Genomic DNA, 25,605 nt, shown 5'->3' with positions numbered 1-25,605 from the left:
GCCAGCTGTTTCTGGCTATTATACTTTCACATTCTTTAAAGATCAATTTTTTTCCCCCCTAGACAATGCCATTCTCACATGGCAGGAGGAATTTCCTTTTTGTGTTCACTTTGTTATAGATCTTTTTCCCTATGATTCTAAGATTTGTTTCCCATTTAGGGGAGAAGAAAATACCAACTAGATTGTTAAAAACTGGGAGTAAAATTTTATGTTTTGATTTCATTATTTGAATCAGATTGGACCCTTTGTGACCATTCTGTTATCAGAGTATACCCTGACTTGGTAATGAGTTTAGCAGCTTACAGGAAGAGGCAGGCTCTTAAAATTAAACATCTGGGTTTCTTAGCTGAAGTTCATTTTACATAAATATGTAATTCTATCTCCTCTTTGCTTGTGGAGGGTGTAGCCCAGGAAGTTGAGTTACTTGATTCATCCTTTTGGAATTGTAACAGAACAACTTTAGTACCCTAAAGCCTCTTGTCAGTGTCTCAGTAAATATATGAGCCTGCTATTGAAGTTGGAACCTGTATCTGCTCTATTAGCAGAAATTTGACTTGACATTTTCTTTATGCAGTTTAATTGAACAACTTTCTTGTTCATGTTCCTTTTGTCATTTTAATGAATGTAAATAGTTCCATAGCTAATAAGTAGGGTTTACTAATTAAAAATGAACACAGTGGAAAGACACTTGTTTCTGACTGTGGAGATTAGGGCAGGGGGCTTCTGTTTTCTGAGCCTTGGTTGCCCCATCTGTAAGATGGGGATTCTGAGGCTTATGAGACATGATCTCTGTAAACAAAGAGCTTGGCACAGGACCTGGCCATTTATTGAATGCTTACTATTTGCCAAGCATTTTACAGAGTTATTTTAGGTGAAGTATTTAAGTCATTGACCTCTGGGCTTTGATTTCTTTGTATGAATAGAGTTGGGTTTGGAACTCAGGCAGCCTTGAGTCAACTAAGTTTAACTGTAAATGTTTTTTAAAATATATTATTATTAAACTCTGTTATTCTATTTATCAAAGGACCCAGCTCTCAATGTTGAAACAGAAATAGAAATTTTGAAAAAGCTAAATCATGTAAGTATTATTGTAAAATATGACTCATACTTAGGTTTATTTATCTCAAAATATGAGAAGAGTATAAAGCCTTTCAGTATAATAAAGATAATATTGGCCAGGTGTGGTGGCTGACACCTGTAACCCTAACACTTTGGGAGGCCGAGGCAGGCAAATCACCTGAGGTTGGGAGTTTGAGGCCAGCCTGGCCAACATGGTGAAACCCTGTCTACTAAAAATACAAAAAATTTGCTGGGCATGATGGCACATGCCTGTAATCCCAACTACTTGGGAGGCTGAGGCAGGAGAAGTGCTTGAATCTGGGAGGCAGAGATTGCAGTGAGCCAAGATCACGCCACTGCATTCCAGCCTGGGTGACAGAGTGAGACTCTGTCTCAAAAAAAAAATTAAATGAATAAATAAAATAAAGCTAATATTAACCTGGGTTCTTTAACTTATGTGTACATGTACATGCATGCCTAGTTGTCATATAGCTGGGAAGAGTTTTACCCCAAAATGTTATTGAGTGAGCAATACTATATAAAGATTTCATGATTAAATAATTACATGATATTTCTTCTGAGTTAGTTCTTGACCAAAAGACATAGCAATTATTCTATCTCATAGACACAACTGGTTATATTGGAGAAAACAGTGTTAATTTTAGTAAATTTGGTTTAGTTATACCTGAAGTTTTAACACCTTTGAATACCTTTTATTTGGAGTAATCCAAATAAATCCAAGCGTATCCGTTAAGTATGACAACATCCTGTCCTTATATCTGATTAAATGGTGTCTGTGGCCTTCCTGGGTGTAAGTAGTTCTTATCTTTTTGTGCAGTGATGACTCTGTCTCAATGAAAAATGTGTCTCACTTTTAAAAAGTGAGAAGAAAAATTAGAGGGTGGGCCTAATCTTATCTTGCTTTTTATTGTTTTTTTCAGTTTCTTCATTAATTCATGAGCACCCATGAAGGTGTAAGCTCATTAGGCAGTAGCATTAAACTCAAGGCAAGACCACTCTCCTGTCCAGCTAATGATGATCTTATTCTGGCTTTTTTTTTTTTTTTTTTGAGGTGGAGTCTTGCTGTGTTGCCCAGGCTGGAGTGCAGTGGCGCAATCTTGGCTCACTGCGAGCTCCGCCTCCCAGGTTCACGGCATTCTCCTGCCTCAGCCTCCTGGATGGACTACAGGCACCCACCACCACGCCCGGCTAATTTTTTGTATTTTTAGTAGAGACGGGGTTTCACCATGTTAGCCAGGATGGTCTCAATCTCCTGACCTCGTGATCCCCCCGCCTCAGCCTCCCAAAGTACTGGGATTACAGGCGTGAGCCACCGCACCTGGCCTTATTCTGGCTTTTAACCTCCAAACAGCAAAAAGATTTCTTCTCTGTTGTTCTACCTCTCCAAATCCCCCCAAAAAGTCAGTAGAAACTGAGGGGCAATTACTGTTGTTGACATAGTACTTCAACAGGTTTCTTTAGAATTCAGTGGGTTGCCGGGCGCGGTGGCTCAAGCCTGTAATCCCAGCACTTTGGGAGGCCAAGACGGGCGGATCATGAGGTCAGGAGATCGAGACCATCCTGGCTAATACGGTGAAACCCCGTCTCTAATAGAAAATACAAAAAACTAGCCGGGCGACGAGTCGGGCACCAGTAGTCCCAGCTACTCGGGAGGCTGAGACAGGAGAATGGCGTGAACCCGGGAGGCGGAGCTTGCAGTAAGCTGAGATCCGGCCACTGCACTCCAGCCTGGGCGGCAGAGCAAGAGTCCGTCTCAAAAAAAAAAAAAAAAAGAATTCAGTGGGTGGACCTGAAAACCCATGAGAACCTGAGTGGCTGACCTTCCTGCTTGGCTTTCTTCTGTTTCTTTTGCAAATTCTTCGTCCTCCCTGAATTTGCCAGGTCCTTTTTCCAAGAGATGGGGAGTCTCTCTTTAACATACACACACAGATACACACACACACATACACACACACACACACGTATTTTTAGAGACCGTCTCTCTCTGTCACCCAGGCTTCAGTGCAGTGGCACAATCATAGCTCATTGCAGCCTCAAACTCCTAGGACCAAGCGATCCTCCTGCCTCAGCCTCCTGAGTAGCTGGGACTGTAGGCATGTGCCACCATGCCCTGCTGGGAGAGAGGAGCCCTCCAATTTTCTGGGGTGGGGTTGCATCAGACCTACCCTTAAGATAAACACAAATGTGCTGGGCACGGTGGCTCACGCCTGTAATCCCAGCACTTTGGGAGGCTGAGGTGGGCAGATCACGAGGTCAGGAGATTGAGACCATCCTGGCTAACATGGTGAAACCCCATTTCTACTAAAAATACCAAAAAAAACCCAAACCAAAACAAAACAAAAATTAGCCGGGCGTGGTGGCGGGCACCTGTAGTCCCAGCTACTAAGGAGGCTGAGGCAGGAGAATGGCATGAACCCGGGAGGCAGCGCTCACAATGAGCTGAGATTGTGCTACTGCACTCCAGCCTGGGCAACAGAACAAGACTTCGTCTCAGGAAAAAAAAAAAAAAGATAAACACAAATGCTCAGGGAATTTTCTCTGATGTCAGATGATCTTCAAACATAACATTTGTACAAATCCGGTGTCCAGTGCGATAGAGAAGAATTCAAAACCCTAAAAAAGATTTCTAGACATATTTATTTGCTTTTTACAAGGGCACATGGAACTCTTGGGAATTAAACATGGGCTCATGAGTGCATTTTGATGCTTGGGAACAATAAGTAGAGTCTAGTGGCCAAGAGAGCTGGACCTTTGCAGTCAGAGATTGATGTGGGGAGTTTTTGAACACTTATCATGCCAGGCTGTCTTGTGGACCCAGGCAGTGGTAAGCACAGATAGAGCTGTCCTTCCCTTCCCTCACGTGACTTTAGTATGCAGACCTGGGTTCCTATCTCAGTACTATCAAAGAAGCTGAGAAGTCATTTGAAAAGTTCATTTTACTTATTGGAACCCCCGTTTCCTCAGCTGTACAATGAAGACAGTAAGAATACTTATGTCACAAGGTCAGTGTGAGAATTTAATGAGACGTGCTCCTAAAGCTTTTAGCACAGACAACACACTTGGAGAGTGACAGAGATCATTAATTCCCTGAACTGCTTTCCCAGTGTGACCTAAGTGGAAGGTGTGGGTTAGTAGCTTCTGATTCCTGGTAGAGAGACCCTTTTAGCTGTGACAGCCCCAGCCAATGACCCTGGAGGTAGTGGACACTAGAGGAGATAATTCACACTGGTTCTGACTATCAGGTATCTCTTCATGCTCTGTTAGCTCCAGACCCCACCCATTTTCGGATAGGTACTGGCACTGCCCATTATGAAGCCAACCAGAACCAAGCAGTTCCCGTTTTTCCTTCTCTCTGTTCCTTTTCTATGTGTGGCTTTTCTTCTTTCCTATTTGTTTATGTATGTATGTATGTATGTATGTATGTATGTATGTGATGCAGTCTCCCTCTGCTGCCCAGGCTGGAGTGCAGTAGCGTGATCTCGGCTTACCGCAACCTCCACCTCCAGGGTTCAAGTGATTCTGCCTCAGACTCCAGACTAGCTGGGATTACAGGCACCCGCCACCACACTCAGCCAATTTTTGTGTTTTTAGTAGAGATGGGGTTTCACCATGTTGGGCAGGCTGGTCTCGAACTCCTGACCTCAGGTGATCTGCCTGTCTTGGCCTCCCAAAGTGCTGGGATTACAGGCGTGAGCCACAGCTCCTGGCTTTATTCTCCTTTAAAAGGTACTTTTTACAGCCGTGCATGGTGGCTCATGCCTATAATCCCAGCACTTTGGGAAGCTGAGGTGGGAGGATCACTTGAGCCCAGAAAGTCGAGACTGCAGTAAGCCATGATCACCCCATTGCACTTCAGCCTGGGCAGCAGAGTGAGACCCTGTCACAAAAACAAAAGCAAAACAAAACAAAAAACACAAAAAACCTGACCATATGACTCGAGCTACCTGTTTATGTTTTCCCCATCCTACCCAGAGGTAATGCCATTACCTTGAATGCTGTGTGTGCTATCCCCCCGTTTTTTTTTTTTTTTTCCTGAGACAGAGTCTTGCTCTGTTGCCAGGCTGGAGTGCAGTGGCATGATCTTGGCTCACTGCAACCTCTGCCTCCTGGGTTCAGGCGATTTTCCTGCCTCAGCTTCCCGAGCAGCTGCGTGCTACAGGTGCATGCTACCACACTCAGCTAATTTTTGTATTTTTAGTAGAGACAGGGTTTCACCATGTTGACCAGGATGGTCTCGATCTCTTAACTTGGTGATCCGCTCGCCTCGGCCTCCCAAAGTGCTGGGATTACAGGTGTGAGCCACTGTGCCTGGCCTGTCCTTTGCTTTTTTATTTTAATTTAATTTAATTTTAGTTTAGTTTAGTTTAGTTTTTTTTATGTTTTTGAGACAGAGTTTTGCTCTTGTTGCCCAGGCTGGAGTGCCATGGCGTGATTTTGGCTCACTGCAAACTCTGCCTCCCGGGTTCAAGTGATTCCTAGGTACAAGTGATTCTCCTGTCTCAGCCTCCCAAGTAGCTTGGATAACAGGCATGCACCACCATGCCCAGCTAATTTTTTTGTGTGTTTAGTAGAGACAGCGTTTCACAATGTTAGTCAGGCTAGTCGTGAACTCCTGACCTCAGGTGATCCACTCGCCTTGGCCTCAAAAGTGCTGGGATTACAGGCATGCGCCACTGCGCCCGGCCACTTGCTTTTCTAAAGCCACATGTATATATGTATCCCTAGATAATACAGTTTTACTGCTTGTTTCTGAACCTTATAAAAATGATACACATTGAGTGTCCCTTATCCATAATGCCTGGGACCAGAGGTTTTTGGATCTTGAATCTTTTTGGATTTTCCAACATTTGCATTGTACTTCCTGGTTGAGCATTCCAGATCCAAAAATCTGAAATCCCAAATGCTCCAATGAGTATTTCCTTTGAGTGTTGTGTCAGCTCTCAGAAAGATTTGGGGCCAGGCGCAGTGGCTCACGCCTGTAATCCCAACACTTTGGGAGGCTGAGGCGGGTGGATCACGAGGTCAGGAGTTCAAGACCGGCCCAGCCAAGATGGTGAAACCGTGTCTCTACTAAAAATACAAAAATTAGCCAGGCGCAGTGGCAGGTACCCATAATCCCAGCTACTCAGGAGACTGAGGCAGGAGAATTGCTTGAATCCCAGCGGGGGCAGAGGTTGCAGTGAGCCAAGATCTCACCACTGTACTCCAGCCTGGCAACAGAGTGAGACTCTGTCTCAGGGAAAAAAAAAAGATTTGGATTTTGGGAGCATTCAGATTTTAGATTTTTGTATGTGTGATGCTCAACTTGTATCATACTCTTTGAAGTCTTTTGTGACTTGCCTTTTTCATTCAACATTATGCTTCGAAGACCCATCTATGGTGGGAAAACTGAGCATTCATTCATTGCTATTTAACAATTCATTGTGGGAAGGTTCCATTGGAGGATCTTAATCAGAGTGATGAGTGATGAATATGATGAAATACACATTATAGGAAGATCAATCTGGCAAGTTTTACCACTCTTGAATCTAAAACCAAAAAATCTGATGGCTCTTTTTAATTCTGATATAACTACAGTCCTCCTCTGTGCTGGGGTGTGTGTCCCTGATGAATACTCACCAAATCTTTTATTTACCCACCGAGCTTAACTGTCTTCTGTCCTTTTTATCGTAAAAACAATAGGCATGCCCACCAGGCATGGTGGCTCACTGCTGTAATCCCAGCATTTTGGGAGGCTGAGGCGGGTGGATCACTTGAGGCCAGGAGTTCAAGACGAACCTGGCCAACATGGTGAAACCCCCTCTCTACTAAAAATGCAAAAATTAGCGGGGTGTGGTGGTGCACACCTGTAGTTCCAGCTACTCAGGAGGCTGAGGCAGGAGAATCACTTGAACCTGGGAGGTGGAGGTTGCAGTGAGCTGAGATCGTGCCGCTGCACTTCAGCCTGAATGACAAAGTGAGACTCTGTCTCAAAAAAAGAAAATGAAGCTGTCTCAAAAAAAAAAAAAAAAAAAAAAAAAATAGGTACGCTAAGTATAAAGTCATGATATTGTATAGGCATTTTAAAATGTGCGGTACTCTCTCCCTTACCCTCAGTGTTCTTCCATGCATCCTGCATTGATCAGTGGTCAGGAACTGTCAGCCATAGAGGGATGTGTGTGTGTGTGCGTGTGTGTCTGTCTGTCTGTCTGTCTCTCTCTCTCTCTCTGCAGCCCCGCCCAAGTGTGTTTTAGAGTTCTTATAAAATTATAATTTTCCTCTTCCTTCAAAAAATGGTAGGATCTTGTTCCATGGGGTCCAGTTGCCTGGAGGTTCCAGTTGCCTGGAGCTTAAATAACCCTTGTTTGGCAGCATGGCAGGGCTCCTACTTGACCGCTTTTATTCATGCTACTTGTCAGTCTCCCTCAGGGTTCCTTAGGCTGTCCTGGAGTACCTCTGCTTTGGGGCAGTGAGGAAGAAGACTGGGAGGAGACCCAGCCTTCATTCCCAGGTAGCATCCTTGCATATGAAATATGAACTAGTCTCTCACCATCATGGTGAGGTGGAAAATTTCTTGCATGTTCTCACTGAGGAGTCGGCTAGATTCTGTCTGCCTTCTCCCGTGACTGAACTTCCAAGCCTCTGGAGGCAGGGGGTCAAATGCCTGGTCTTGGCCTCCCTGTCCCTCTGGGCAGACAGTTCTAAGCTCTTGTGGTTTTCCTCTTGGGAGTTTCTCACTACTTTCCCTTTTTTCTCCCCCTCTTCTTAGCCTTGCATCATCAAGATTAAAAACTTTTTTGATGCAGAAGATTATTATATTGTTTTGGAATTGTAAGTAGTAAACTTTTTACAACTTTCTGTTCCCATTCAAATACTTGTAAAGCCACCAAAGAATCTAATGTAGGCTTGCCTTTCTCATCCTGGGGGACCTCAACGTATGTACGTAGTAGTGGGGCCCACAAAGTCTGCGTGTAGGGGGTTAATATCAACCCTAAAAACCCTCCAATGTTTCCAAAGATAGGTGGTTGGGACTCCAGGTCCTGGATTTGTGACCTGGGCTTGAACTCCACTCTGCAGTTGACTAGCTGACCGACCACCCATGGGTGAGTTTTTGTCACCTCTCTGAGTCTCGTCTTCCTAGTGTTAAATGGGGATTATAATGAGCCCCCACATGCAAAGTCCTTGTATGAATTAGATGCGTTGAGGGATGGAAATCCCCCAGCAGAGCACCTGGCACATGTGTGTACTCACCATGGGGCAATATTGTTATAATTGGCTCACCATAACTGTGGGTTTCCACATCCACGTATTCAACCAACCCCAGATCGAAAATACTTAGGAAAATAAAATGGATGGTTGTATCTGTACCAAACATGAACAGACATTTTTCTTGTTATTTTCTAAACAGTACTGTATAACCACTATTTACATGACATTTACATTGTATTAGGTTTCGTAAGTAGTTTAGAGATTATTTAAAGTATCCAGGGCCGGGCACGGTGGCTCATGCCTATAATCTCAGCACTTTGGGAGGCTGAGGTGGGTGGATCACCTGAGGTCAGGAGTTCGAGACCAGCCTGGCCAACATGGTGAAACCCGGTCTCTACTAAAAATACAAAAATTAGCTGGGCATAGTGTCACACACCTGTTATCTCAGCTACTCAGGAGGCTGAAGCAGGAGAATCGCTTGAACCCCGGAGGCAGAGGTTGCAGTGAGCTGAGATTGTGCCCCTGCATTCCAGCCTGGGCCACAGAGTGAGACTCCATCTCAAAAAAAAAAAAAAAACCCCACACACACACAAAATTAGTGAGGCATGGTGGCACATGCCTGCAATTCCAGTTATTTAGGAGGCTGAGGTGGGAGTATCACCTGAGCTTGGGAAATCGAGGCTGTAATGAGCTGAGATTGTGTCCCTGCACTCCAGCTTGGGCAATGGGAGTGAGACTCTCCCTCAAAAAAAAGAAAAAAGTAGATGGGATGATATACATAGATTATATGCAAATCTTATGCCATGTTATATAAAGGGCTTGGGCATCATGAATTTTGGTATCTGAGAGGGCTCCTGGAACCAATCCCCCCAGATACTGAGGGACGACTCTACTCTGAAATATCTACCTGGGTAGGCCTTTCTACGCAGGTCTTTTCAACCCAGGACCAGGTTGTATGGTGGCTCCTGAGTATCTTTCAGTATTTTGGTAGTTTATTTCAGTGGCGACAATGTCTTGTGTTATTTGCTGTAATCAGAATAACTTCCTGTCTCATTTCTGGAAGATACCTGTCTTGATATCTACTCCTGCGTAAATATTGTTTCTGGGAGCAGCTATTGTGGCAGGCACATAATGCTTTGCTCCTAGTTGGCAAATGGTATCTATGCAGGGTGATCATTAACACATATAGAAAACAGGTTGGGTGTGGTGGCTCACAGCTGGAATCCCAGCACTTTGGGAGGCTGAGGTGGGTGGATCCCTTGAGGCCAGGAGTTCAAGACCAGCCTGGCCAACATGGCAAAACCCCCTCTCTACTAAAAATACAAAAATTAGCCAGGCATGGTGGCACATGCCTGTAGTCCCAGCTCCTCAGGTGGCTGAGGCATGGAGAATCGCTTGAACCTGGGAGGCAGAGGTTGTAGTGAGCCGTGATGGACAGAGCAAGACTGTCTCAAAAAACATACGAAAAAAGACTATATGGTAAACAACACCCCTGATCACAGCACTAGGAGAGCCTGAAGCTGCTTGTGGATCTTAAAGGAATATCTACTGCTATCAAATAGGAGATTGTTACCTGACTGAACCTAGTTAACACAGTTTAATAAAAGTGATAACACAGGGCTGGGCGTGGTGGTTCACGCCTGTAATCCCAGCACTTTGAAAAGGCTGAGGTGGGCAGATCACCTGAGGTCAGAAGTTCGAGACCAGTCTGACCAACATGGAGAGACCCTGTCTCTACTAAAAATACAAAATTAGCCAGGCATGGTGGGGAATGCCTGTAATCCTAGATACTCGGGAGGCTGAGGCAGGAGAATCGCTTGGACCTGGGAGGTGGAGGTTGCGGTGACCAAGATCGTGCCATTACACTGCAGCCTGGGCAACAAGAGTGAAACTCCATCTATAAATAAATAAATAAATAAATAAATAAATAAATAAATAAATAAATAAATAACCTTGCCAAGCACGGTGCCAGGAGCTTTTCCTACATCAGTTATGTCTTAATTTTTAAAACAACCATCAAGGTAGATGGTATCATCCCCATTTTTTAAGTGGTAGAAACAAACTCAGGTTAAATAGCTTGCCCAAAGTCCAAAAGCTGGGAAGTGGTAGAATTGGGGTTCAGATCCTGGTTGTCTGTTTGTAAATTTCTGTTTGCTCTTCTACTTCAGTCTCAGAATCATCTGTGGTGTGTGATAAAAATGCAAACTCCTGACTGGGTGTGGTGGCTTATACCTGTAATCCCAGCACTTTTGGGAGGGCAAAGTGGGCAGATCACTCAAGGCCAGGAGTTTGAGACCAACCTGGCCAACATGGCAAAACTTTGTCTCTACTAAAAAAATAACAAAAATTAGCTGGGCTTGGTGGCGCATACCTGTAACCCCAGCTCCTTGGGAGGCTAAGGCATGAGAATCACTTGAACCTGGGAAGTGGAGGTTGCAGTGAGCCAAGATTGCACCACTGCGCTCCAGCCTGGGTGACAGAGCAAATGTCTCAAAAAAAAAAACCCCCCAAAAAAACAAACAAACAAAAAAACAAAAGCAACTCCTGGGCCCCACTTCCAAGCTACTGAATCGGATTTTTTGAAGTTCCCCAAGTGCCTCCAATACCCACTCCTTTCATCTCGTTCCTTAGTTTCCAACCGGGACATCTGATTGTGAATAAGGCTTATTACCTCATTAGTTTTAAAAATGGGAGTCAAAAGTGAATAAAAATGTCAACTGTTTGCTTGTCTTAATGAATTTGTTTTGTTTGTTTTATTATCTTCTGTCCAAGTGCATTTCTCCCCAGGGAATGAACCCCTTTCCTTGCCTTTGTGTTTCAGGATGGAAGGGGGAGAGCTGTTTGACAAAGTGGTGGGGAATAAACGCCTGAAAGAAGCTACCTGCAAGCTCTATTTTTACCAGATGCTCTTGGCTGTACAGGTAAGAGAAGCCCTCAATTATTTTGACAGATGACTTTCTTTTAGTTGAATTACTCCCTGAATTAGGCAGAAATTGAGGGACCGTCGATTAAAACTCAGAAGAGAGGCCGGGCACGGTGGCTCAAGCCTGTAATCCCAGCACTTTGGGAGGCCGAGACGGGCGGATCACGAGGTCAGGAGATTGAGACCATCCTGGCTAACACGGTGAAACCCCGTCTCTACTAAAAAAATACAAAAAACTAGCCGGGCGTGGTGGCGGGTGCCTGTAGTCCCAGCTACTCAGGAGGCCGAGGCAAGAGAATGGCGTAAACCCGGGAGGCGGAGCTTGCAGTGAGCTGAGATCCGGCCACTGCACTCCAGCGTGGGCGACAGAGCGAGACTGCATCTCAAAACAAAACAAAACAAAACAAAAAAAAAAACAACTCAGAAGAGAATCTGTGTGTTTGCTGTTCTCTTCTTGGCAAAAATGCCCCACTCCTTTCACTGAGATGAAAAAGCTCTCACTGGCTAGGCGCGGTGGCTCACGCCCGTAATCCCAGCACTTTGGGAAGCCAAGCGGGAAGAACACGAGGTCAAGAGATTGAGACCATCCTGGCCAACGTAGTGAAACCCCATCTCTACTAAAAATACAAAAATTAGCTGGGCGTGGTGGTGCATGCCTGTAATCCCAGCTACTCGGGAGGCTGAGGCAGGAGAATCACTTGAACCGGGAGGTGGAGGTTGCAGTGTGCTGAGATCATGCCACTGCGCTCCAGCCTGGCAACAGAGTGAGACTCCGTCTCAAAAAAAAAAAAAAAAAAAAAAAAAAAAAAAAACTCTTACTGTGTAACTTAAGAGAATGTAAGAAAGGGAATTAAAGAAATAAATAGGCTAGGCACAGTGGCTCATGCCTGTAATCCCAGCACTTTGAGAGGCTGAGGCAGGAGGATCACTTGAGCCCAAGAGTTTAAGACCAGCCTGGGCAATATAGTGGGACCCTCATCTCTACAAAAAATAAAAATAGCCAGGCATGCTGGCGGGCAACTGTGATCCTAGCCACTCTGGAGGCTGAGGTGGGAGGATGACTTGAGTCTGGGAGGTTGAGGCTGCAGTGAGCCACAGTCATGCCACTGCACTCCAGCCTAGGCGACAGAGTGAGACTCTGTCTTTAAAAATAGGGATAGCATGGTCCTATGTTGCCTAACTTTAGCTTGGAGGTATTTCTGGAGGGATCTTGATCATTAGTTCATTAGTTCTGCTTGATCCTTGTAGAAGTCTCTCTTAACTCAGAGTGGGAGCTGGGCAGGTTTGAGGGCAAAGCTGCAAGTTGTGATGATTGTGACACATGGGTTGGTCCCCCATGGCTCAGAACTAGGTGTTTCCCTTCAGGTGCAGCATCCTGTTCACGGCAGTGGGCTGGCTGGCAGGGCATGCACATAGCCATCTCTATTCAGTAAGTGTTAGATGAAAAAATAGCTGGTGGCACTTGCTTTGAGGAACATCACCATTTCCCAGACCAAATGTGGTTGTGGCCATTCCCTTCCACAGTCTCTTCTTGAAAACCCACTCCATGCAGGAAATGCAGTGATTGGGAGCAATCCTTATACAGAGTGAGGATCAAGAGAAATTTTTTTTTTTGAGACTGAATTTTGCTCTTGTTGCCCAGGCTGGAGTGCAGTGGCGCAATCTTGGCTCACCACAACCTCCGCCTCCTGGGTTCAAGCGATTCTCCTGCCTCGGCCTTCCGAGTGGCTGGGATTACAAGCATGCGCCACCATGCCTGGCGAATTGTTTTGTATTTTTCTTAGAGACTGGGTTTCTCCATGTTGATCAGGCTGGTCTTGAACTTCCGACCTCAGGTGATCCACCTACCTCGGCCTCCCCAAGTGCTGGGATTACAGGCGTGAGCCACCGTGCCCACCCACAAGCCTTTTAAAAAAAAATTTAGGGCCGGGCACGGTGGCTCAAGCCTGTAATCCCAGCACTTTGGGAGGCCGAGACGGGTGGATCACAAGGTCAGGAGATCGAGGCCATCCTGGCGAACACGGTGAAACCCCGTCTCTACTAAAAAAAAAAAAAAATACAAAAAACTAGCCGGGCGAGGTGGCGGGCGCCTGTAGTCCCAGCTGCTCAGGAGGCTGAGGCAGGAGAATGGCATAAAACCCGGGAGGCGGAGCTTGCAGTGAGCTGAGATCCGGCCACTGCACTCCAGCCTGGGCGACAGAGCAAGACTCTGTCTCAAAAAAAAAAAAAAAAATTTTAATTTTAATTTTTGTGGGCACATAGTAGGTGTACATGTTATGGGGTACAACGCAAGCCTTTTTAATGGTGGCTGTCACCTACTCAGTGTATTGCTCCATTATTGGTTTATTCCATTTATTTATATTGAGTAACCAAGAATATTAACATGAATTGAGTACAGTTTGTGGATATGTGAAAATTTTGTTTCCTAAAGAAACATGGCCAGGCATGGTGGCTGATGCCTGTAATCCCAGCACTTTGGGAGGCTGAGGTGGGAAGGTCACTTGAGCCCAAGAGTTCCAGACCAACTTGGGCAACATTGTGAGACCCCGTCTCTACAAAAAAATAAATAAATTAGCTGGTCGAAGTGGCATGCGTTGTGCCTATGGTCCTAGCTACTCATGAGGCTGAGGTGGGAGGATCACTTGAGTTGAGGAGGTTGAGACTATAGTGAGCTAAGATGGTACCACTGCACTTCAGCCTGGGGGACAGAGTGAGACCTTGTTTCAAGAAAAGAAAAAAAAAGAGAAAAGAAAAGAAATGTGGCATAGTGTGTTGGTGTTTGTTCATTTTTATATGCTATTTCAGACAATAGAGTTTTCAAAGACAAAGTCTTTGCATTGAGGAATAGGTTAACTCACATAAATAGATAATTTACAAATATATATTTGTATAGATTCCCTTTAAAAATATTCCCAGGACTGCAATAACCAAATATATCATTTTGGTTGAATTTTTGTGTTTATTTGGTATGTTCTCAAAACATTTTCTATTACCCATTTGTATTTGTATTGAAATTGACACCTTACATTTCTGCCATGTGAAGGGTTGTTTATTATCTTAAAGTGAAATCAAAGGTTGATTGTTCTAAGTTCCTTTTTTCATTTCCCTGCTTTTTAAAGATCTCAAACAAATTTGTAAACTTTACCCCAACAGTTTTCTATGATTTTGGACAATATGATTGTGTGTATCATGGCTTACGGTTTCACCCAGCTGTGAGATGTGTGTGTTGGTAACTTTGATTCTACTTACCTACTGCATGAATCTGAGGGTCATGCCTGCCTTTCTGTGTAGTACCTTCATGAAAATGGTATTATACACCGTGACTTAAAGCCAGAGAATGTTTTACTGTCATCTCAAGAAGAGGACTGTCTTATAAAGGTAAGAATTGGCATTCTGTATGTGGCTATTCCTGTAGATTCTTGTTCAGAAACTTTTAATTCCTCAAATAAAAAGTGGGAGTGTTAAAAGGTTGAGAATCTGACCTCTTACCAATTATTTTAGAGATCAGGTGACATTGCTCTTATCCAGATTCGAATGAGCATTTATTGAGCTCTGTTGTGTACAAGTGACCTTTGTGCTGAGAGAGAGAGAGGAGGGGTCTAAATGGACGAGTGGGCTGGGCATGGTGGCTCACACCTGTAATCCCAGCACTTTGGGAGGCTGAGGCAGGCAGATCACCTGAGGTCAGGAGTTTGAGACCAGCCTGGCCAACATGGCAAAACCCCATCTCTACTAAAAATACAAAAATTTAGCTGGGCATGGTAGTGGGTGCCTGTAATCTCAGCTACTTGGGAGGCTGAGACATGAGAATCACTTGAACCCGGGAGGCAGAGGTTACAGTGAGCTAAGATCGCACCACTGCCCTCCAGCCTGTGCAAAAGGGTGAGACATCATCTCAGAATAGGTGAATGAATGAATGAATGAATGAATGAGTAATCACGTGCCCTGCCTTTCTGTGTTTCTCAAGCCTGGCATCACTTTAGAATCTCTTGTTAGGATTTATGACATCCAGGCTTTACCTCAGAAGCTGAGAGTGGCACTCAGTTATAAGCATGTGTTTCCAAGCTCCCCAGGTATTCCATAGTGCAGCCAAGTTTGAGACACTGGGGCCTAAGAACCACGTAGAACTAATTAGAATCCTGAAGTGTCTGTGATAATGGCAATAAGCTTTTTGTAAGATTACAGAGGACATAGGTTAAGTTGGAAAGCCTGAGTGTTGATATTCCTAGGCTCAGGAATTTTTTTTTTTTTTTTTTTTTTTTTTGAGATGGAGTCTCGCTCTGTGGCCCAGGCTGGAGTGCAGTGGCCAGACCTCAGCTCAGTGCAAGCTCCGCTCCCGGGTTCACGCTGTTCTCCTGCCTCAGCCTCCCGAGTAGCTGGGACTACAGGCGCCCACCACCTCGCCCAGCTAGTTTTTTGTATTTTTTAGTAGAGACGGGGTTTCACCTTGTTAGCCAGGATGGTCTTGATCTCCCGACCTTGTGATCCGCCCGTCTTGGCCTCCCAAAGTGCTGAGATTACAGGCGTGAGCCACCGCGCCCGGCCAGGAATTTTAATTTAAGCAAAATTAAATGTCTTAACTTGCAAAGACATAATCTGTAGATTCCAGATTAATGGCAGGTGTGAATTGTACAATAGAAACTGATCTAGCCTACATGTCTTCTTGGACTGGCAGACTATGTTAATCTTTTTATTTATGACATAGTTCAACATTATCCCCTTTTGTACTGAATTTTAGATTACTGATTTTGGGCACTCCAAAATTTTGGGGGAGACCTCTCTCATGAGAACCTTATGTGGAACCCCTACCTACTTGGCTCCTGAAGTTCTTGTTTCTGTTGGGACTGCTGGATATAACCGTGCTGTGGACTGCTGGAGTTTAGGAGTTATTCTTTTTATCTGGTAAGAAACATTTTCACTGCTTCACACTCTAGTAGGAGGTGATTAAATGAAGTCACAAATGTGTCTTGCTGTGTTGTCCAGGCTAGCATGCAGTGGCTTGATCTTGGCCAACTGTAGCCTCTGCCTCCTGGGTCAAGTGATCCTCCCACCTCAGCCTCCTGAGTAGCTGGGACTACAGGTGCACACCACCATGCCCAGTTAATTTTTCTATTTTTTGTAGTGATGGGGTTTTGCCATGTTGCCCAGGCTGGTCTCGAACTCCTGGGCTCAAGTGATCCTCCTGCCTCAGCCTCCCAAAGTGCTGGGATTACAAGCATGAGCCATTGTGCCCAGCCTAGCTCACTTTTTGACTATTGATTTAAAGAAAAATCTTGACTTTTCATTATGCTGAGAAAGAAATCTTCATATCTGAATGCCACTGAGAATGCCACTTGATTTCTTTTCCTTTCTCTCTCTACCAATATTAAGCCTTAGTGGGTATCCACCTTTCTCTGAGCATAGGACTCAAGTGTCGCTGAAGGATCAGATCACCAGTGGAAAATACAACTTCATTCCTGAAGTCTGGGCAGAGGTCTCAGAGAAGGGTATGAATACGAAAGGGTTAAGAATTTGTGGTATGCTAAAATGTGTATGTGCTGTGGTGGGAGTTTCTTTCCAAAGTCCATGGTGTTTTCTCCTGTCAATTCTGTTCTTATTTTCTGTTGTTTGTTTCACACCATTTGAGAGGCACTGGAAATTATTAAGCGTGTGCACTCAGGTCCCGGGTCTGCTACTACTTAGCTGTGTGGCCTTAGGCAAGTAATTTAACCTCTGTCTCCAATTTCTTTCTGTGTAAAGGGACCCTCAATAATCCCTACCTTAAAAGGTTTTTGTAAGGGTTAAGTATAATGTACACAAGTGCCTGGTACCTATTTTAGTGCCCAAAAAAGTGCACTTGTAACTTTTTAGTTACAGGGTTTCCTTTGAGTAAGCAAGCATGTAAAAACTAGATGTCATTAGTTACCTTGTATTTTATAATTTATCCTGTCAACTTTAGTTCCCCAAAGAGAAAGTAGAAAATTAAATGTCAAATAATATAACATAGGCAATTGTGTTAAATGTCAGAATATTTAAGGAATAATAGTGTTGTAATATACAAGCCAGCGTGCATATGTTGCTTGCTGGAGTAGTCAAGTTTTATTTCTGACAAGTCTGCAGTTCCAGGAAGCCTCTCCCTGGCTGAGTAACTCTCACCCATCCATCTGTAGATGTCAGGGAGAGTTTGCTATGTATCCCAAGTATCTTAGAATTGGGTGGAAGTTTAGCTTTAATTAGTTTGACCTTGAGTCAACAGACAACAAGAGAGGCAACAGGCAGCGAAGAGGTCGTGACTGACGTCCCAGCAGCAGAAGAGAGGGAGTGTCATTATCATTCCTGGTCTTCTCATAGTACTCTGAATACAGAGAGTGAGGAAAATTAGGGGGCCCTGTCTGCTGACTCTGTGATGATCTCAGACCCTCTCTGCTCTTTCTGGATGGTGGCCTGTTAATTCTGGCATACTATTACGATTTAATATATTTATCCTTTTCACTGTGATTTGCCCAATTGTTGCTTTAGCTCTGGACCTTGTCAAGAAGTTGTTGGTAGTGGATCCCAAGGCACGTTTTACGACAGAAGAAGCCTTAAGACACCCGTGGCTTCAGGTGGGTGTGGGATAGTGCCTGCTAGCATAAAATACATGGGAAGCTCTGCTGCCTGAGAGACATGAGGCAGAGGACAGAAACATGTTTACTTTGTTGAGTCTGCTTAATCTAATTGTTTTAGATATATGGGGGATATCTTAGAGGATGGGTTACAACCTGTTTTTTTTTTTTTTTTTTGAGACAGGTTCTCGTTCTGTCACCCAGGCTAGAGTGCAGTGGCGCGATCTCAGCTCACTGCAACATCCGTCCCCTGGGTTCAAGCGATTCTTCTGCCTCAGCCTCCCGAGTAGCTGGGACTACAGGTGCATACCACCATGCCCAGCTAATTTTTGTATTTTTTGTAGAGATGGGGTTTCACCATGTTGGCCAGGCTAGAACTTTTTTGATGTTACTCATGGCTGTTGGATGTACAAGCTCACTTTCTGTCCTCTTCTGGTTCCACTTGACTGCCCCGAGTCTCCAGTTTGCCCTGTGTTCCTTTGAGGGCTTGTTCTGGCTCTACCCCCAGCCATGTCCACCGCTCCTCATAGGTGGGGTGCATTCCAGCCATCTTCAACCATAAATCAGGGAAGTTGCGGGAGGGGAGGAGGGCAGCCTCCCTAGGGAGAATCCAGCTGTTTCTGAAGCCCAAGTGACTAGTTACAAAGGGTCCTACTGCTTGTTCATTCAGGTGAGTAAACGTGTCCTTAGTGAAGGCTATCACCTGCACCTTTCATCTGTATTACTGCTGTGTTCCTGCTAGGGGTTGGGGCTGCCATTATTAAATGCTGACCTCATTTGGAACTGCCAAGAGTTGGAAGTACGTTGTGGCTTTGCTGGGTTAATCTTTAGTTTTGGAATTAGCTATGGCATTGGGCAGGTTTTTCTGATAGATGTCTGGTCTTCTGTTATGAGCAGTTCCATTCAGCACAGCCATGCCCCTTTCTATTAATTTTCTTTTGGTCTGTGTATTAGTCTGCTCTCATACTGCTATAAAGAGCTGCCCGAGACTGGGTAATTTATAAAGAAAAGATGTTTGATTGACTCATAGTTCAATGTGGCTGGGGAGGCCTCAGGAAACTTACAATCATGGTGGAAGAGGAAGAAGGCATGTCTTAATGGCAGCAGGGGACAGAGTGTGTGAAGGAAGTGAAGGGCGAAGAGCCTCTTATGAAACTGTCAGATCTTGTGAGAACTCACTCACTATCACGAGAGTAGCCTGGGGAAACCGCCCCCATGTGCCAGTCTCCTCTCAACAGGTCCCTCTCTCTCAACACCTGGGAATTACAATTTGAGATGAGATTTGGATAGGGACACAAAACCAAACCGTATCAATCTGTTTTCTGTGGAGATAGGGGACAGAACCAGGTAGCTTGAGCTCTAGAGGCTGTTACTTGAGCTACATGCTGTTTCTCTGGGGATTACTGGTCCAGGAACTCCTTGGGCAATCCAGCCTCAGCCCCATAGTTCTGGGACTCTGGGAAGACTGTCCCCATTCTCTGTTCCAATCCTCTACACCTAACAGTTTTGCTCAGGCCAGCTCAGGTTGAGAACAACAAATCCTTAAAAAAAAAAAAAAAAAAAAAAAAAGACAGATATATGTGTTTTGGATGTTGCCCTGGAAACTACAGTCTCCCCAGAAGAAATCTGTCAGATGATTTAGCATTTAATAGACCACACAGATTTGAAACAGCAGGACCCTGGAGGAAAGGGGTTTGGAAACAAAGGGTGCCTTTGCATGTGGGGATTTTAAGTTTGATGAAAAAGAGAAACATGTCTTTTGGCTCTTTTCATGTGTCCTAATAGGGAAACTCTTGGATCTAAATGTAGAGGTACAGGAGCTGTGTTCATCTCTAACAAAAAAATAGAGCTGGCCAGTTGAGCCTGGGAACAGGATTTGCATCTGCCTGAAATTTACGAGCAAGCATAGCCTATTTTTCTTGTACTTCTTTGCCTCAAAGAAAACTTATTAACAACCAAGGAGAAGGTGAAGTTCAACTCTGTTGCAGGGTCTCCCTGGAACACTCTTTTATCTACCTTTTGTTTTTGCAGTAAAAGGAGGAATGAGCATTGAATGAAGACAAAGATGAAGACTGACCATCTAAAACATCTGTTAGTGATAGTTTGGGTTTTATTTTGGGAAAATTCAGTGTTTTCAAAAAAAACCAAATGGTTTTGTGGGTCTGGCGCTGGACTGAGTGTTGGGAATGTGGATTCTGGTCTCTGTTTTGTCATTAACAGAGTGCCCAGTTTTGGGAGCATCCCTTATATCTACTCTCTGCCTCGTATTTACTGCCTGAAATAGAGGAGTTCTTCTGTTTGCTTTTAAGGGATATTATAATTTAATCTTTATTTTATTTATTGTTGGAGACAAGGTCTTCCTCTATTGCCTAAACTGGAGTGCACTGGTGCAATTATAGCTCACTGCAGCCTCGACCTCCTGGCCTTAAGGGATGCTCCCGCCTCAGCCTCACAAAGTGCTTGGATAATAGGCATGAGCCACTGTTCCTGGCTAATTTAATATTTGGGAATAATTGTAGACATAATGAAGAAAATCAATATTTATTTATTTATTTCGTTTTCTGAGATGGAGTCTCACTTTTATCTAATAGGCTGGAGTGAAATGACACGATCTCAGCTCACTGGAACCTCTGCCTCTAGGTTCAAGTGATTCTCTTGCATCAGCCTCCCAAGTGGCTGGGATTACAGCTCATTTTTGTATTTTTAGTAGAGACGGGGTTTCACCATGTTAGTCAGGCTGCTCTCAAACTCCTGACCTTGTGATCCGCCCACCTTGGCTTCCCAAAGTGCTGGGATTACAGGCATGAGCCACTGCACCTGGCCTGTTTACTTGTTTTAAATACAGGCCCAATTAGGCTTGTGACCGCTCTGTTTGGCTTCACTGAAGGGCTGCTAAGAGATGGACTTTTGAGAGTGATACTGCAAGATAACTAAGATCCTAAGTAAGGCCATGAGAGGGTGTGGAGTGGAATCCAGATGAGCTTGCTGCTGTCATATGGCAATGGGGAGCTACACTGAGAAACTCAAAACAGAGTGACCTCAAGTGATCTGCCCTGCCTCAGCCTCCCAAAGTGCTGGGATTACAGGCGTGAGCCACTGTGCCTGGTCCTTCTTTCCTTCTTTCTTTCTTCCTCCTTCCTTCCCCTTCCCCTTCCCTCCCCTCCCTTCCCCTTCCCTCCCCTCCCTTCCCCTTTCTTCCCCTCCCCTCCCTTCCCCTCCCCTCCCCTCCCTTCCCCTCCCCTCTTTCTTCCCCTGCTCCCTTTTTTCCTTCCTTGCTTCTTTCCTTTCTTCCTTCCTCAGGGTCTTGCTCTCTCACCTAGGCTGGAGTGCAGTGGCATGATCACTGCACCATGACTTTCAGGCTCAAGTGATCCTCCTGCCCTAGTCTCCCAAGTAGCTGAGACTACAGGTGTATGCCACCATGTCTGGCTAATTTTTAAATTTTTTTTTTTTTTTTTTTGTGAGACAGAGTCGTACTCTGTCACCCAGGCTGGAGTGCAGTGGTGTGATCCCCGCTTACTGCAACCTCTGCCTCTCGAGTTCAAGCCATTCTTCTGCCTCAGCCTCCTGAGTAGCTGGGATTACAGGCGTGCACCACCATGCCTGGCTAATTTTGTATTTTTAGTAGAGACGGGGTTTCACCATGTTAGCAAGACTGATCTCAAACTTCTGACCTCAGGTGATCCACCTGCCTTGGCTTCCCTAAGTGCTGTAATTACAGGTGGGAGCCTCCATGCCCGGCCTAATTTTAAAATTTTTTTGTAGTGACACAGTCCCACTATGTTGCCCAGGCTGGTCTCAAATTCCTGGCCTCAAGCAGTTCTCCCACCTTGGCCTCCCAAAGTGCTGGCATTATAGGCATGACCCACCATGCCCAACCTAGTGTTGTAAAATTTCCATATCCATCAAATTGCCAAATGGTGGAGGACTTTACTGTATCCTCTCCCTTTGCCCACTGTGGTACGCTTGGCTCAGTGGGAGCCAAGTGGGGCTGGAGTTGGGTGGGAAAGTACATGAAGCATTGGAATCAGATAACTCTGGGTCTGTATTCTGCGCATGCCACCTGTGAGTGGCTGAACTGGGCTTCTGGCCAGCACTCAAAGGCCACATTCCTAGTTATAGATGTTCCTTTCACCTTGCTGAAGATGAGGAGGCTGCACCAGACCACCTCTCAGGGTTTCCTAATGCAAATCCTTGAACCCTGCAGAAGTGAGCATCCAGAGAGGTGGGAGCTACTTTTATACACACTGTCTGTGCCCTCCTCATCTCCCGCTCCTGCAGCATGAAACACCTGTAATGCTTTGTTCTGTTTATTGTCTCCCTTTCTCATTAGACCTGAGCTCTGGGATATTGTGGGCTCAAGTACTTCTGACAATTTGTATGGCATCTGCTGGGTGAATTTTCCTAGGGTGCTGGACTGGTTGTTAGGATAGCCTGGGTAACTGGCCTCATTCATGGCAGGGGCAGCAGGTGGAGGGTGGTCCTGGAAGGATTTGAGGAGCTGCATGGAGTCAAGCCCAGCCTCTGGCCATCTTTCTCAGGATCTGGGATACTAATTTAGAAACTCTTGACTGCTGGAGGCTGTGATTGACCCACTGAGAGCTTTTAGGCATGTGGATGTGAGTCAGCCAGGATTGATGGAGCATTGACTGCTAATTAGACTCCTCTGGGAAGGTAGAGGGGGGCAACACATAATGCCTTAGCTGTGGGATCTTCATCAAGGGGATGATTCTTGGATGGACATCTTTTCCTCCCTCTTTCCAGGGGCATGCTAGCCCTGTCCTTCTAGGAGCTTTCTATCCTTCAGACACAGCTACTTATGTTTCTAATTCCCTCACAGGATGAAGACATGAAGAGAAAGTTTCAAGATCTGCTGTCTGAGGAAAATGAATCCACAGCTCTACCTCAGGTTCTAGCCCAGGCATTTGTATTCCTGATGATCACTAAATGTAGTCTGGGCTTAAGGAGCTGATAAGCAAAGATGATGTGTCTGAAGATTTTCCTGAGTAGCAATTGCTTAACATTGTTTCAGTTATAATGTAGTAAAAACTCTGTTTTAACTTGATCCACTCCAGCACCCTTAGATTTAAAAGTGCAGGATACGTTTAATATCTAACACGTAATAGACAGATAAACACAGCCAGGGATTGTCATCCAAAAGGTCACCTGCAAGGCAGTTTTGAGTCTATTAGAGGCTCAAATATAAATTTGTTGGAAAAATTAAAATTTGGATCAGTAGTTGATTCCTTGATTATAATTTTATTCTTTAAAGTTCTTTGTAAGTATAAGTTAATTCCAGTCCTGCTTTTTTGTTGTTGTTGTTGTTGAGTGGTAGCTCTCCTTTTTCCCACTATTTCCTGTCCCCAGTTTTTTTTTTTTTCTTGAGACAGAGTCTTGGTCTGTCACTCAGGCTGGAGTGCAGTGGTGTAATCTCAGCTCACTGCAACCTCTGCCTCCTGGGTTCAAGCAATTCTCCTGCCTCAGTCTCCCGAGTAGCTGGGACTACAGGTGCCTGCCACTGCACCCAGCTAATTTTTGTATTTTTAGGTGAGAAGGGGTTTTGCCATGTTGGTCAGGCTTGTCTCTAACTTTTGATCTGAAGCGATCTGCCCATCTTGGCCTCCCAAAGTGCTGGGATTATAGGCATGAGTCACCGCACCCAGCCTTCCTCACAATTTTATATATGGGAAAACAACTAAGGCACAAAGATTATCTTCCTGCAAAATAGCAAGACCTGGGGCTTCAACTGAACTGAGAGGAATTATAGTCCTTTTAAACTTGATATTTAGAAGAAGATAATCAAGAGGAAGTTGGTTATGCTACTTGCTTTCAGTATACATCATTCAGAGGTCAGAAACCATAAGGGAGAGAAATATCTATTAGATAAGCATATCTGAGTTCCGGGCTGTGGTGAGGACTCAGTTGTCAATGATGACAACCAGTAAATTTTGGTACTAGAATTTCACATCAAATGCCCCCACTTTACTGGAAGTGTATTGGGGAACTTTGATAATCTTAAAGAAGCCAGTGATTTTCTTGTGAACATTTCTCCATTTTCCTTTATTTTCAGCCTTCTACTAGTCGAAAGCGGCCCCATGAGGGGGAAGCTGAGGGTGCCGAGACCACAAAGCGCCTGGCTGTGTGTGCTGCTGTATTGTGAACTCCGTGGTTTGAACATGAAAGAAATGTACCTTCTTTCACTCTGTCATCTTTCTTTTCTTTAAGTCCGTTTTTTATAATTTGTATTTTAATTATGGGAATAATTGCTTTTTCACAGTCACTGATGTACAAATAAAAACCTGATGGAACCTGGGCTTTGTGCTTCTGCTTGATAATCGGTTCTTTAGTTGAATGGCTTTATTATTTATTTATTTGAGATAGAGTCTCACTCTGTTGCCTAGCCTGAAGTGCAGTGGTACAAGCTTGGCTCACTGCAACCTCTGCTTCCCAGGTTCAAGCGATTCTTGTGCCTCAGCCTCCCGAGTAGCTGGGATTACAGGTATGCACCACCATGCCCAGCTAATTTCTATATTTTTTGTAGAGACAAGGTTTTGCCATGTTGGCCAGCCTGGTCTTGAACTCCGGACCTCAGGTGATCTGCCTGCCTTGGTCTCTTAAAGTGCTGGGATTACATGTGTGAGCCATTGCGCCTAGCCTGAATGGTTTTTTTTTTTTTTTTTTTTTTTTTTTTTTTTTGAGATTGAGTCTCGCTCTGTCGCCCAGGCTGGAGTGCAGTGGCCAGATCTCAGCTCACTGCAAGCTCCGCCTCACGAGTTTACGCCATTCTCCTGCCTCAGCCTCCCAAGTAGCTGGGACTACAGGCGCCCGCCACCTTGCCCAGCTAGTTTTTTTTTTTGTATTTTTTACTAGAGACGGGGTTTCACCGTGTTAGCCAGGATGGTCTGGATCTCCTGACCTCGTGATCCGCCCGTCTCGGCCTCCCAAAGTGCTGGGATTACAGGCTTGAGCCACCGCGCCCGGCCGGCTTTTTTATATTTAAAGTTGTTGTGTGCCTTTCATCTGGAACTACACCTTGGTTATCACTAGGCAGGTTTCCCAGGATGTCACCCTGGTCTCAGCCTGTGAGAGCCGAATACAAATTCTAAGGACCCCTTGGAAAGTTCCAGGGAAAGGAACATAATGAGGTTGGGGGTGGAGTTTGTAGAGACTGGTGGACTGGCTGCCAACATCTTCATGAGAACAGCAGGTACCTTGGTGCATAGTAACAGGCCAGTTTATATTCTCATCCTCGCCCTCATAAAGATACAAGTCTACAGTCTCTGAAACCTTTGGGCTAGATAAGTTGTGAAATTTAATGATCCAATTTTAGGAAGATGATAAGGCATATCTACCATGTGTATGTGTAGCACCCCAGTGGAGTCCTACACATGTGGAGTCCTACCCCAGTGGAGACCAAACATGTTAATATTTCCACAGCAAATATTCACAGTAAGAGGGATAGAGAAAGATTATAGGTAGTTGCATATTGGTTCTTATCAGTCTTTTCTTCCAAAGGAGCTACAATGACTTGTTTTTGAGAGCTGTTTGGGTTTTGGAAGTGGAGATAAGGCATGTGGTTATGTCATCTTGACCCAACAGTGACCAGGGAGGCCCTGTGCAAAGACTTACCCTTGGCTGCTTTTGTCCTCACAGTGATTCTATGAGTGAGGTCCTCCAGCCACTGTCATGTCACAGGTGAGGAAACCAAAGTTAGAGGAGGAAGGTAACTTTTCCAGTGTCACACAGCTGGTAAATAGCAGAGCTGGGACCCAACCCAGGTCTTCTTGACTCTAAAACTAATGTTCCTTATTGTCCACTGAATCTGCTTTT

General features: G+C 44.8%; 1 protein-coding gene across 4 annotated transcripts in view; it reads left to right on the top strand.

Moving 5' to 3' along the window:
* The window catches only part of CHEK2 (checkpoint kinase 2), a 52,103-nt gene extending 28,015 nt beyond the window's left edge, over positions 1–24,088 (top strand). For 2 of the 4 annotated variants that reach the window (XM_023190713.1, XM_023190710.1), the window contains 9 exons: positions 1,025–1,078; positions 7,829–7,890; positions 11,090–11,189; positions 14,483–14,569; positions 15,930–16,093; positions 16,562–16,677; positions 17,690–17,775; positions 22,616–22,684; positions 23,846–24,088. In XM_023190713.1, the coding sequence (XP_023046481.1) occupies positions 1,025–1,078; positions 7,829–7,890; positions 11,090–11,189; positions 14,483–14,569; positions 15,930–16,093; positions 16,562–16,677; positions 17,690–17,775; positions 22,616–22,684; positions 23,846–23,935 (828 nt within the window). In that variant the 3' untranslated portion in view covers positions 23,936–24,088. The remainder of the gene's footprint in view (positions 1–1,024; positions 1,079–7,828; positions 7,891–11,089; positions 11,190–14,482; positions 14,570–15,929; positions 16,094–16,561; positions 16,678–17,689; positions 17,776–22,615; positions 22,685–23,845) is intronic. The other 2 variants (XM_023190711.1, XM_023190712.1) reach the window with 2 other exon arrangements.
* Positions 24,089–25,605: the final 1,517 nt, after the last annotated feature.

This window comes from Piliocolobus tephrosceles, chromosome 19 (genome assembly GCF_002776525.5).
Source record: "Piliocolobus tephrosceles isolate RC106 chromosome 19, ASM277652v3, whole genome shotgun sequence".
Taxonomy (NCBI): Eukaryota; Metazoa; Chordata; class Mammalia; order Primates; family Cercopithecidae; genus Piliocolobus; species Piliocolobus tephrosceles.
The sequence above is the reverse complement of the archived record's forward strand: the minus strand, read 5'-3'. Positions and strand labels throughout refer to the sequence as shown.